Genomic DNA, 13,019 nt, shown 5'->3' on the forward strand with positions numbered 1-13,019 from the left:
GCGCTCTAAGCTCCCAAACAAAGAATTAAAAGCTCATTTTACCATCACACTGTATTGGGGTTTTTTTTAAGAGTCAACACTTCGGTGTCATTTCAAAGCAGGCCTGTCATTTTAAAAAGAAAACATGTTTTCAGAATAAAATATTCAGAGCCATTGAATGACCACAAAAAAAGTTTACTGGAACCACTTCTCCTGTGTCTTTCACCGAAAATGCTTCAATAAAGTTATTCACCGTTAATGTTTGTTGGAACAGGTCCATGGAAAATGGAGAACTTTGAAAGTCTGAGGTGAATAGGGTAAACATACATTAAAAACATGTTTTTCTTCCGCTGCCTGCATGGTTGGTAATCTAAACCTGCAGTATACATAGAGTTGAATCAGGAAGCTCTGTATCATGTAAAAGGGTTGCCTTACAGATCCAGTAAGCACTTACAGAGGCTGAACAGAAATAATTTGCAGTGAGCAATAAATACATCCGCTCAAAATCATCTGATTAAAACTCAAAATGTTCACCGAGGTGTCATGGCTTTTAGGTGTCATAGTTTTTAAGTAATATCTTATGGTCTGGATTCTCTGAAGCTCTTCTACAGAAAGTACGCAAGTTAATTAAACATGTGAGGATACACACCGGCCCAAAAAAAAAACAGTCAAAAAACTATTTATGTGTCACCATGTATGTGTTTGCCCGCTCTTGTGAAAAAGTCCAAATATTTAAAAACCCAGCAACCCAAAAGGTTATTCTAACAAATGGCATTTATAAAGTATGCCTTATTAGAAAACTGTTTCAAAAGTAATAGATGTGACTGCAGGACTGTAGAGAGGATATTTAAAAACAGCGCGTGCAACACCAGCTAGCGTGACCAACTGCTGCTGCTGCTGCTGCTTTTCCACTTTAATGTTTCATTGAGAGAAGGTAACAGTTGGGCTTAAAATAACCAAAAGCACCACGTTACACGATACGCTATGGTGCCTAAATTGCAACTTTAAAAGCATGTCACTTACAGATGCTAGCCTCCTTTAGCCTGACTCTGAAAACCGCTAACAGTGTGTAAAACACCATTAGATAGTAACTTAAGATGAAAATGCATCATATTTCTATACAATCTCCATTTGCACTGTACACCATACCTTGCAGCCTCACAGTGTCGTTGGAATAAAACAGAAGAATGATTAGAGGGGTTTGGCAAGGGTGAGAAATTTTAAGTGCTCACCCTCCACCTCTCATCATCCACCCCCACACGCTCTCTTGAACGTCTACACATACACGCAAACACACAGATGTCAGCGAGGTCTGAGTGACTCTACCCCTGTCACTGGGTCCCTGCTGTGAAAACAGCGCGCACACACACACACACACACACACACACCTCCTCTCCTCACCCCCCCCCCCCCCCCCCCCCCCCCCCTCCTCCCCTCTCTCCCTCTTCTCTGGACGCCAGCCTGACATACCAGACCTTGTTCGTTAGCACATATTTTTACCCACCGTTACTAAATTAGGAAGCCAGAGGGAGCAAATGGAGTGTGGCTGCCAAGGCAGAAGAAGAAGGGTCTGATCAGGCCTGCGTTTGCTGAGGGCCCATGCCAACCCTACGAGCTTCATTAAGAGCCACTTGGGTTTCAGAAATAGAAGCCCAACAGGGACCGGGGCCAAAGAGAGTCCTGAACGGCCAGCCAAAAACTCACGGGACAAACAAACAAATAAACTGGTTGTCTCATGGTCTGCCAGAATCAACCGGCAGCAGCCATCCCAAGGAGCCATAAGAAGTTATCTTAGGCAGTCTTGCACACAAAATGCGCCTTGCCCCGAGTTTAAAAGTGGTGACAGTAAACATACTGCCAGCCCGATACAGAATAAATTAACCTAGAAAGCGCTCTCCAGAGACCAATTTCTCAAAGCAGCCACAGAGACGTTACTTCTTGTTTATTTGGCAAGGATTTGGGGCGCTGATGTAAGAAAGGATATTTTCACAAGGAAATGTACATTTCCTCTTCTTGCTAAATGGGCATATAGCATTTAGGTCTATGAAAGTACAGAACGATGTGGAACGAGTATTCCTTATCTGTATTTTTTAAACAATATTTTCTTTCAATCCTGAAAATCTTTCCATTTCTTCATCCTCATCTATACTTACAGTTCAGATCTATACTTAATTACTAAATTGTATGCACATTATAAAATGAATGAACATTGTGCAGCACTGAAATGAATCATAAACTCCTTGTTATATAATAAGTAATTAAAGAGAGGGGAAAGCATGTTGCTATGTAGAAGATGTAATCTGTGTAATTTGAAGTGGATTTGGATAAAAGACTGTCTGTTAGCAAATAACTTTTTTTCGGTGTAGTTTCAGGAAACCACAACCAATTAGAAAGCACTGTAGGAAAATGTGCTGTTTTACTAAAGGTTACAAAACTTCTTCTTGACGCTTCCAGATTCGTTGTTTACCATTTTGTCTGAGTGGCACCTCTAAACCGGTGCACTGCCATGACTTCAGTCCAATTAGCACCCACCCATTAAAACTAATGAGCTATTAGCAGCTAACTCTGTACAACCGGTCATTGTTACAGTCATCTATGGTTTTGATTCACTGACAATGTTGCATGTTTTTCTTCTATTCGTGATGATGCTTTGGATTTGGCATCATAACATTTTTTACAAGAAAAGTTACATTGAAGCTTTATTATTTTGTAGACGGCTGGCATGAGTAGGTGACAAAAGGAAGGTCTGAGAAAACATAAACTAAATGGTCTGATAAGCACTGAGGGGACAGTTTGGATAACACTGGGAAAAAAAAAAAGAACAGCGGCCCTGGGGTTTTCATATTGCCAGTTGAAACACTTTGAAGTGTGCCCTAAGGAGAGGCCAACATCCCAGCCATCACTTCTTAAAAGAGCAAAACAATATTATAATCCCTCAAAATGATAAACTCCCTTGAGCACAACATTAAAAACTACAGTATATCTGGTACTGGGACTCTTGTATTACTCTACTGACATCTTGTGGACATATAAGAATACTACAATTCATATGTTCAAAACGGGAAGAGTTCTCGCATGAATTTGAACAATACCAGGAAAAAGCCTGCCTTAATGAGATTTCTACCTTGTTTTAAATACTTTAGACTGAATGGCGTTTCAGTAAAGATGAAAGTCAACCAGCTTGGGGGCCCTGGGGCCATATTAAGATGATACGCCACTGTTAACCCACCATTAACCCCTTCCTCTGTGTAATATGAACTTTGTTTCTATGCAAGAGTACTACCTGGCTCCAGGTATAGGCTTATTGTGTATTAACTCGATTAGCACACATTAATTAAGGAATTTGCAACATATAGCAACACAACTTTAAAAAAAATGAAGCTTTTGAAACCATATTTTTACACAGTGGCCCTTTTAAAGACAGGAGCTAAACATCAAGCCCTGCCATAAGGCCCTCATCATGCCATTTGTTGTGCTGCACTGCTGCAAAGTCAATTAAAGCGTTAATTGTACTTTTTAAGAACATCGTGGCTCTTGAATGCACCCCACTTTCTTCTTTACGCAGCGTAAATGTACGTTACCTTAAGGAAAGGCATTTTCTGCAGATGGAAACTCTTCCGCAACGATACCACAGTCCAGAACAGTGTCTAGGAGACTGGCTCCTGTAGGTGAAATACTTTGCGTCACATTTGACGTACCGTAACCTAAGGTAAGGTAGTTTTCGGTGAAACGGAGAGAGGAGCGTCAGGGACTGTGGGCACGTAAATTACGCTCCGCGAACGCTAGATAGAGTAGCACGCGAAGTGTAACCACAACAAAAACGAAGAGAACACAAATGTCATCGCTTGTCTGTTAGAATGGCTGATGTTCACTCAAAGACCAAAACACGAGCCAGTTCCTCCGAGTGAGTGATTACTTCTTTCTAACATTCTGTTTAATCCGTTGACCAGTGAAGGTAGATGTTGACGGTACTAACCCACTGAACAGAAGATGAAAAGACAAAAAGAGTATTATAACTGTATTAACTGTGTCTCGATCTGTATCTATCTTTGTAGGTTTTCAGGAGCTTCACAGATACAACAAAAAAAGGTGTTTTACTCTCATACGTCCACCTTTTCAAAAAATTCACTGACCTACCTTGTTTGATCAAACTTGTAGATCCCCTGAAAGCTTGGGAAGCACCAGCAGAGGCGTGACTGCATCGCCTCCATGTTACTCAGTGTTGAGTGCCCCTCAGACAGGATATGCTCGGAGGGAATTTATTATGATGGCACCTGAAGAAAAGCTCAAATACTTTGACTGCCGAGCTCAGGCCCGTGAGGACAACCAAGAGGTGGGTTCAGCCACAAATTCATTTTGGAGGTATTTGTGCAGATGCATATTGATGAAGATGAATTTCCTGGAGGAAATGCGTTTGAATGCTGAAAGCTGTAATGAATCGCAAAAAAATTGCTGGAAATACAGAGATGGGAGACTACCTGTTTGAAAAATGTTGAAGGCTAAAAGCATTAAACTGCACTGCTGAAAATAAAAAAATAAAAATATTGAATCAATTGTAAAACAATTGTAAAAAAAAAAATGTAAACAAATAAAACTTAGAAAAGGTATGGAATTGAATTGAATCAACTTCAAAAATGTAATTGAATCAACTTAAATGTATACAATTAAATTGAATCAACTTAAAAAGTTGAAAGTTTATTGATTTTTTTTCAATAAAATATCAGTGAATAGTAAAAAATAAATAAAAATGTCCATCATAAAAATATTTCTCCAGGTAGCTTGTTTTGTGTGACCAACATGCCAAAACCCAAATATATTCAGTTTATAATGATATAAGAAAAACAGTAAATCCTCAAAACCCAAGACGCTGGAACCAGCGATTGCTGTCTATCTCCATGATAAACAATCAATTGATAATCACATTTATAGGCAATTCGTTTTCCGTTGGTCGACTAATCAATAAATTGACTTATCGTTTCAGCTGTAAACACACTCAAATGAACCTGTCTTCAAACATACAGTTTTCAGTAAGGTCAACACCCAGGCAGGTGAATGATTGACATTAGTTTCTAAATGCTAATCTAAGCTCTAAAGTGTAACACAGATGTATTATTGATATGGGTTTTGATACATGGCACAGTGGGTTATCAAGAGAAGTGATCCTGAAAGTTATTTACTGTGTCCGCTCAGTTTGATGCCTGCATTCAGGACCTGGTGCGTTGTGCGGCTCTGTGTAGGCTGGTATATGGGGACGGACATCTGAAACTAGCCCAGGCCCATGCCAGACTGGCTAAAGCATATATCCAGTTCAAAGGTAATGTTGAAAAGATAATACTGTGAGCACATTGTAAAATTGCATATTATGAAATTCAGGAACCTGTTGTTACTAAACTAACAGTTTAAGACAATTTTATTAAAAACTGACACACACTTCAGCCTAGTATGATAAATCCATGTAGCTGTAGTATGTGTTATAGAGATTAAGCTTCTACATTTGTAATTGTACTCTTTGCTTCAGTAAGGCCCAACTAAAATGAAAGGATTGTTACTGTTGAGATGCGGTTTAATTTACACACAATCATGGTTCTTTGTTCCCTGAGGCTGGGGACTGCAGGCCCAGGAGCACTCCGCTCTGGCCAGAGAGCTGCTGCCTTTCTGCTCCTCCATCTCCTCCTGCAGAGGTGAAAAGCTCGATGTCCTTATGTGTCTCCTGAACGTACACCTCACACAGGGAGGCGCTTCACTGCTTACAGCCAAATATCCTTGCCATGATATGTTGTACAGTAATGTATGCGATTTTAATAGAAGTGTTTACTCAAATACCCAAGCTGAAAAGTTCCTTGACTCTTTTCTACTCTTGACGAGGCCGAATCCTCTTTTCTGGAGGCAGAACAAGTTCTTGAGGAGCTTCATCAACTCAGTGGCATCAACCAGGAAGAGAAGATGAAGACTGAGCTGGAAATCTCCGCTGGTCTATCCAGGTTCAGTTGGGGAAACATTTTTCTAGAAATGTCTTAATAGCAGCACACAGCAGATCTGTTGTCAAAATAAGGCTTTAATGCAGCATTTGTAGCCTATAGTATGTAATACCTGAGCCAACCGTGGTGCTTTTGCCAATTAAAAGGTAACAAGGCAGGTCTTTCCAGAGTACAGCATGGAGGGCATTACATTTGTTTTGAAGTTGTTAATGGATTTGTTTTTCTCAAACCCTTTTCATTTCAAATGCAGTGCCTTACATTTAAGTTTGGCCACAAGATGGTGATATATTCACGTCAATTGGCATGAAATCAACCTTCCACATGTTTTTTTTTTTTTTGCTAACTTGGTTATGCTATTAAAAATACCAGTATCCTATGTTCAACACGTAAAACGTAAAACATCAGGATTTCCCCCTGTTATTGTCCAGTCAGCGTGGGTGTGTTGTAATGATTGCTTACAGACCTGCTGGGTTTTCTTCGGCACAGATGGAAGAGAGGTATTTTCCCTCTCATTATTGATCTGTGTCTACCATTTTACAATATGCATTTGTAACCTGGTGGTGGTATTGACAACAGCGGTCCCAAGTGCAGTATTACATGCTCAGGAAAAGATTAAATACTAAGTGGATCATGGTGGAGACACCAAGCACAGACATCACACCTAGGAGAGACTGATAGTCTGTTAAAGGAACTGTGTGGCCCGGCAAACATAAAAATAGCAGCTACTTGTCATCGTTTAGATTACTGTGGGTGAAGTTAGCAGCAAATAAAGTATAGTCTTACCTGGGTTGAGATCAGCCCGCTAATGTCTAAAAGACAAAACGACAACAAAAAATACAGGCCGGTCTCCCTCAAAGCATTTGACAACCTCACAGAGTTTAAATTGAATATCTTTGTTTTAGCTCGAAAAAAACATTTACAGCCGTATAAATGAGTATGCAAGCAAAGACAGTAGTAGGGTGGCAGTATATTAACAGGAGACCCCATTTTACAGCCGAGATTATGTATGACCCAATGTTTTGAAAATCCTGTTGCTAGGTAAATTGAAACAATAATCCTGCAGCATCTACAGAGAAACGCGCCTTGTCAGTGGCTGAGGTTAGCTACACTGATAGGAATTTGTAAACGATGCCATCTTGGTCTGTTTCAGAGAGTCAGAGTTTGTTGACATGATGTGTGTAATTGAAAAAATGTGCAGACTCTGGCTGGTGTGTAAGCTTGCTAAATCTCTTTTGTTATGCGATGACTACGGATTTGGCGTGCTTCTAAAGCTCTGTCAGTGAACACTGTTTTGATGGAGGGTAATGTTCCCACCAAAGCCCGCAACAATAAAGTACGCTCAGCTCTCCATTAGATCCAAACATTCTGCTCGGCTTTAGATTCACACTCAAGGTGTGCACTTCTGATCAGCCAGGTGGGATATTTATTGTTGGGTTCAAATCTGTGTGTTCTCCTATTCTCAGACTTGGCCATGGCTGCTAAGATCATTTATTTTCTTCACTTCTTTATAACAGCTGCCTTAAATCTACATCTTAGTCAACAGATTTTATTTAACGAAATGATTAATTATTTTAGAATGATGAATTAATTGACAATCTTCCATATCCTCTCCACCCTTAATTATCATGTTCAACATATTGATTGAATTGCACTCTGTGTTCACCAACTTTGTGCTGTTGTTGTAATCAGATGCCCTGTCTCCCTTTCCTCGTGTATATGTATGCTATTGACTTGATCCACAGTCATAGTATAAACACACAGCATGGCTGCTGTGGCAGGGATTTAGTTGTAAATGGCCATGACATCAAGACTGATCAGGTAGTTCAGTATTTTTCTCCACAGTGTTTTACCGACATCTTCCTGAGGCACTCAATGAAAAGCCTCGTCGATCAGAATGCCATCAGTTTAAAGCACCACACAGATTTGCTGGAGAAGGCTGTTATGTTTCTGTCCCTCTGTTTTCACTTATGGGCTTGGCCTACTGTGTCATTTTCCGAGTGAAAGCCCAGAGCAACCTTACGTCACCTCTGGAAATGCTTACAAAAGAGGGCTGTGTGGCTTGCTTTGGCAACACATCTACAAATCCTTAATTATATAAATTCCCTGCCCTGTGGACTCTTGGTATATTTCAGTGGGATGTGGCATATTACCGTCCTGCCTGGAAGTGCGTAAGAATGCAGAGTGAATGAGAGGATAGAGAGGTATTGTCTCTGTTTGTCCATGCAGGCAGAATAGGCAAGACTCGAGCCATGCTGGAATGTAGCTCTGCTTCAGCCATCGCTGCTGCCCTAAAAGGACCTGAAGTGCCCGCCTAATGAACACTTATGGGCGGGGCACTCCTTCTATCCATCACAGCATGTTAGGATAATCTTGGTTTCATGGGGAAATTCAAAGTAATCAAAGTGTTTTTGTAACCTGTGCTGCTGGCCTTTAACCGCGGCGCCGTGAATTTCCAAATCCATGCAGTCCTGGGATGTAAGCTTGACATAATACTGTGAAGCTCAGACTTTAGCTTCCCACACAGGCTGCCCCTGCTAAAACTTGTGCTCATGATACTGGAAGGCACAATGGATAAAACCGTAAATCTAATGCCATGCTGTTACAGAGTGACCTCAGTGTGGATTCTGTATGTAAGTGAATTGTTGCTCCGGTAACACATACTCTGCTCAGTGTGGATGTGGGAGACTGTGAGAAGGAGTTTCCTGTGACAACAATGTACAGCCAGAGATTGTATAGCAGTGAGTGGCGCATCCTCTGAGAAAGGCCACCCCCTTGACTGGAGAGTTGAATTTAATTTAGAGTCCATTAGATGGTTTCAAGCTGTTAGCAGAGAAGCCTGATGGGATCCAGAGTCCTTACAGTGGTTATTGCAGCCATCGTCTCATCCTCTCTCCCCCACGCACTCACCCTGTTGCTCTGTTGAGGCCCAATCAACCCAATAGTACAGTACGAAAGGAAGTGACCGTCTTTTAAAAAGAGCAAAGACACTTGGTAGCAACAACACATCTAGAGATGGGTGACAAATTGAGTTTTATTGTAGTTAATGTGACGTTGTTGCAGTGTAACCTTCAGTCCCAGAGGAGACAGTTAAGAGACTAGTGATAGGATGCAGCCCAAAACATTTAAAAAGGGCAATGTGCAAGCTTTCCCTAATATAGTCTGCAGGCCTCAACTGCAGCCGTTAGCCACAAGCCTTCACCACTCTGCAGGATCTGGGTTTGGCTAGAGACCAAGCAGTTACTTCTGTAATGTAGAACAGGCTCATGGTAATGAAGTAAGAGGCTTATGGGTATATACTTTACTGAAGTGATACTCTAAATACAGAATGTTATTAGATATCATTCTTTAATTATAACATCTTTAATGGTTATAGAGTATTAGTCAAGTACACTTTGGCAGAGCAAATGTTTTTCAGTACAGCGATGCAGACACTCTACTTGAGGGGTACACTCTGTACCCATTACTTTTACTGCTGCCTCCTATAGTGGGCTGACCTGGACTCTCTTTATTCTTGTCTTTCAGTCTCTGACAGTCTCTCCATTTATATGTCCTTTCTGCTCTATAGGATCTATAGGAGACAGAACAGACCAGAGGAGGCCTTAAGCCAGTGTGAGAAGTCCCTGCAGCGGCTGAAGGACTGTGGCGAGCCAGAGAAGACGTGTTCGGTCTATCGGGACATGGCCGCCATCGAACAGGACAAAGGTCATTTGGACCGAGCCGTAGAGCATCTCACCAAGGCAAGGGGCATGTCACTCACGCAGCACGACACGCTGTATACACACGAGGGCTTCTTGAGATGGTGCCGGGCTTTGTTGTTTGGTAACGTTCCCACACTTCTTATTTGGTGATATGTGATCTGCCTTATTTCACGTGGGGGTTTCTGCTAGGCCCATGCCATTGCTATGAGTCACAGCCCAGAGGAGCTAGAGGGGGCTCAGATCTCCCACAGCCTGGCCCTCATCCTTTCTGCTGCTGCAGAGCCGCATCACAATGGTGGGTTTATTCTCAGGCACAGACGAGGCCTGTGCGATATGCATCAACGGGTTAATTAGGATTTTTCTCTATGTGAAATTCTATAACATGGCGTTATGGAAACCAGACTAGTCTCATTGAAGACATGTTGAGGTTCAGTCATGTCAGTATGATTCACCCATGTCAACTGTCTCAATACAAATGTGTGCTTCATGGTAGCTTTGCAAAACATCACATCTGGAAACTAACTAAATCTCAAAATCATATTGCCGTTTATATTATACAAGTTAACCTGCATATTTTGTGTGTTTTTTTCCCATGCTGGTGTAGAATCTGCAGGTTGCTACTTTGAGGAGAGTCTCAGTGCATATAAAAACTCTGCAGGTTCACAGGATCCAGCCTTTCTCGTGGCCCAGGATGATTTCTGTCGTTTCCTCCTCCTCAGTGGCCAGCAAGAGGTTACAAACACACACACACACACACACACACACACACACACACACACACGCACACACATTTACAGACAATGCCAATACAGTCATTTCTTCCAGACAAAGAGTCTCATATTTTTGCTCATGTAATTTTGAAACCCAAAGCAGATTTTCATAGACTTTTTGTTTAGAGAGCTGCACCATGGAAACACCCTGAGAGTTTGTGATTGTTAGGGCATTTCTTTCACCTGCTTAACGGGATGTGGCTGCCACCACTGATGGAGAGAGATGACTTCTCTATTTTCAATGTAACGTTTCAGAGATGTGTGGAGATCCAGAAAGCTTCTCTCGCTACAAAGAGATCTACTTTTGGTGACCTGAGTGCTGAGGTGGCAGACACCCTTCAGCTTCTAGGCAGCGTGGAGATGAGTGAGGGCAGACTGAAGCCGGCCCACAGGACCATGAGAAAGGTATCACAAGTTACAGAACACAAACGGCACAACGTCTTGGCTACAACTTGTAAATGCATGTTAGAAATGATGGAGATGACATTGTCCCTGTCAATGTGCTGCATTTGGGAGGGTTTAATAAAAGGGCAGGAGTCAGCGGGTGTGTCCATTTATACCAGTGAGAGGCCAGTTCAAAATAAACACACAAAGAGTCCCTGTCAGATTGAGGTGAGCTATTTCAACCCGCCTTCCTAAAGATCCGAGTCGCATGCTAATCTTGGAAGGGTGCCGTGTAAAATATCACACACAGTGACTGTGTTTCCTCAGTCTGGATGGAGCCCGACAGATGGACAACAACAGTTTGCTAACTGCTGTCAATTAAAGGGACACTGACCCCAATTAGTGAGGCATGCCATTATGTCCTTTGAAACAAAAGTGACATTCTTAGTCTTTCAGCACACATGCATTGATAGAACAGCAGCCTTTTAGTTAATTTGACCATGTTCCTCTTCTGCTACTCTTTTACTTTATTCCTTATGGAATGTGTTTATGTTCACATACAGTATGACTGCACATGTTTGCCGTATGAGCTCAGTTCTGCAGCCCATCACACGTACTAAAATACACCAGTAAATGGGGGTTTCTTCAAACGAGTAATAACATGCCTGTAAGTGAAGGAGCCCGGTTGCTATGTTGTTTTGTTATGACATTTAAGAGCGGAGAGGGTACTACCACTGACAGGGTGCATCAGGGCTCACTCTCTCCACACCACGTCCAACTAGTAACCTTTGGGAAGTACCCTGACACTGAGCATGTGTTTCCTGTCATCCTGACACCATCTGCACAATTACTGAATAACTTTAGTTTTTCCAAAGGAAACTTGACTCATACATAAGATACAGAACTTTAGATATACTAAAAAAACATGGAGAACAATCGCGCGCACACACACACACACATACACTTGACATTTACCCCTTCCTCTGTAGTGCTGCTGAGCAAAAAGCCTTCCATTACATCAACCTTAGCAACAGTGAAAACATCCAGGAGGCCAAATGGATCTGTTCCAGATAACAGTGTGTTTTACTTTCCCTTGTGAGGAGGGAAACTTTTGGCTCACTCTTTCCCTACTTTTAACAAAGTTCTCTTCACATCTTGTTATTTATGACGATTGCAGAATTGGCAGCCTTTTATCATGTCTGTTGCGCAACTGTATGCGCATGCTGTGTTATCAAATACATGTTTATGGTTAAAAGTTGTCTGGATTCTGTTAAAATTGGGCAATACTTTTCTCATGTCATAGAGCGGAGTCATTTGCTCGTTCTCCTCTCATGTGATAGGACCAAACTAACTGTAGGGTGGGAAATGGCTCAGGCTGCATCTTAAATTTGTTTACTACCTCAGATTTCTGGGGTGTTGATTTGGAGTCCTCGTAATAAATCTAGCAGATCTCCCTTGTTGACCCGACACTCCCGAGTGGTCAGCACAGGTGTTCTCCAAACCTTGGGCTGCAACAGAGGTTATTTTGGGATGTTTAGTGCCTCCACATGTTGCTAGGAAGTGTTTATTCCCCTCTGAGTATGAGTTTCACCTCTCGTCTTCCACTGACCACTCACTCTGCTGTCATTATTGTTTTAGGTTTTATTTTAATAATATTTTCTATTTTAGTGCCTGGAGATCCAGAGTTTGTTGTACGGTCCTCAGCACAAGAAGACAAAAGCTACACAAAAAGCAGTGGACATGCTGGCGCGGTAATTCTGCTGAACTATAATTAAACTGTACTTTATATTATATCAAGACATCTTATTCTCCTGGTGCGACCTTGTAATCTGTGTTTTGTAGGGCACCAGAGGTGGCTGAGAGACAACACAGGCAAGGGAGAAGGAAAACAAAACATCACACACTTTCAGTTGAACCCTGCAGTGGCAATGATGGAAACTCAATGTCGGACTCTTGAAATGTTCTTTCTTTATTTTGCCAGTACAATAATCTTGCAACTTTTGACCAATATTTACTGCCATTCATTTTAGAATGCCAGTAACAGTTTGTCTGGCTGTTAGATAATGCACTGCTGAAAATCATCTTCATTTGCACTAATTCTGTCCACTGGCATTTTTACATGATCTTGTGTCATTTTGTACATTAGGTAACATAAGTCAGCTTAAAAGAAATACTCTTACTCAGAAAACGTACCAACAGTGTGTTTTAAT

General features: G+C 41.6%; 1 protein-coding gene across 1 annotated transcript; it reads left to right on the forward strand.

Moving 5' to 3' along the window:
• The first annotated feature begins 3,608 nt into the window (after positions 1–3,608).
• On the forward strand, positions 3,609–12,789 carry ttc23 (tetratricopeptide repeat domain 23). Its single transcript, XM_079163096.1, has 11 exons — positions 3,609–3,883; positions 4,138–4,312; positions 5,170–5,293; positions 5,580–5,746; positions 5,845–5,960; positions 9,523–9,694; positions 9,845–9,950; positions 10,260–10,387; positions 10,681–10,830; positions 12,478–12,560; positions 12,652–12,789. The coding sequence occupies exons 1-11, from the start codon at positions 3,837–3,839 to the stop codon at positions 12,764–12,766; spliced, it is 1,383 nt and encodes a 460-aa protein (XP_079019222.1). The 5' UTR covers positions 3,609–3,836; the 3' UTR covers positions 12,767–12,789.
• Positions 12,790–13,019: the final 230 nt, after the last annotated feature.

The sequence above is a fragment of the Pholis gunnellus genome, assembly GCF_910591455.1.
Source record: "Pholis gunnellus genome assembly, chromosome: 7".
Classification (NCBI taxonomy): Eukaryota; Metazoa; Chordata; class Actinopteri; order Perciformes; family Pholidae; genus Pholis; species Pholis gunnellus.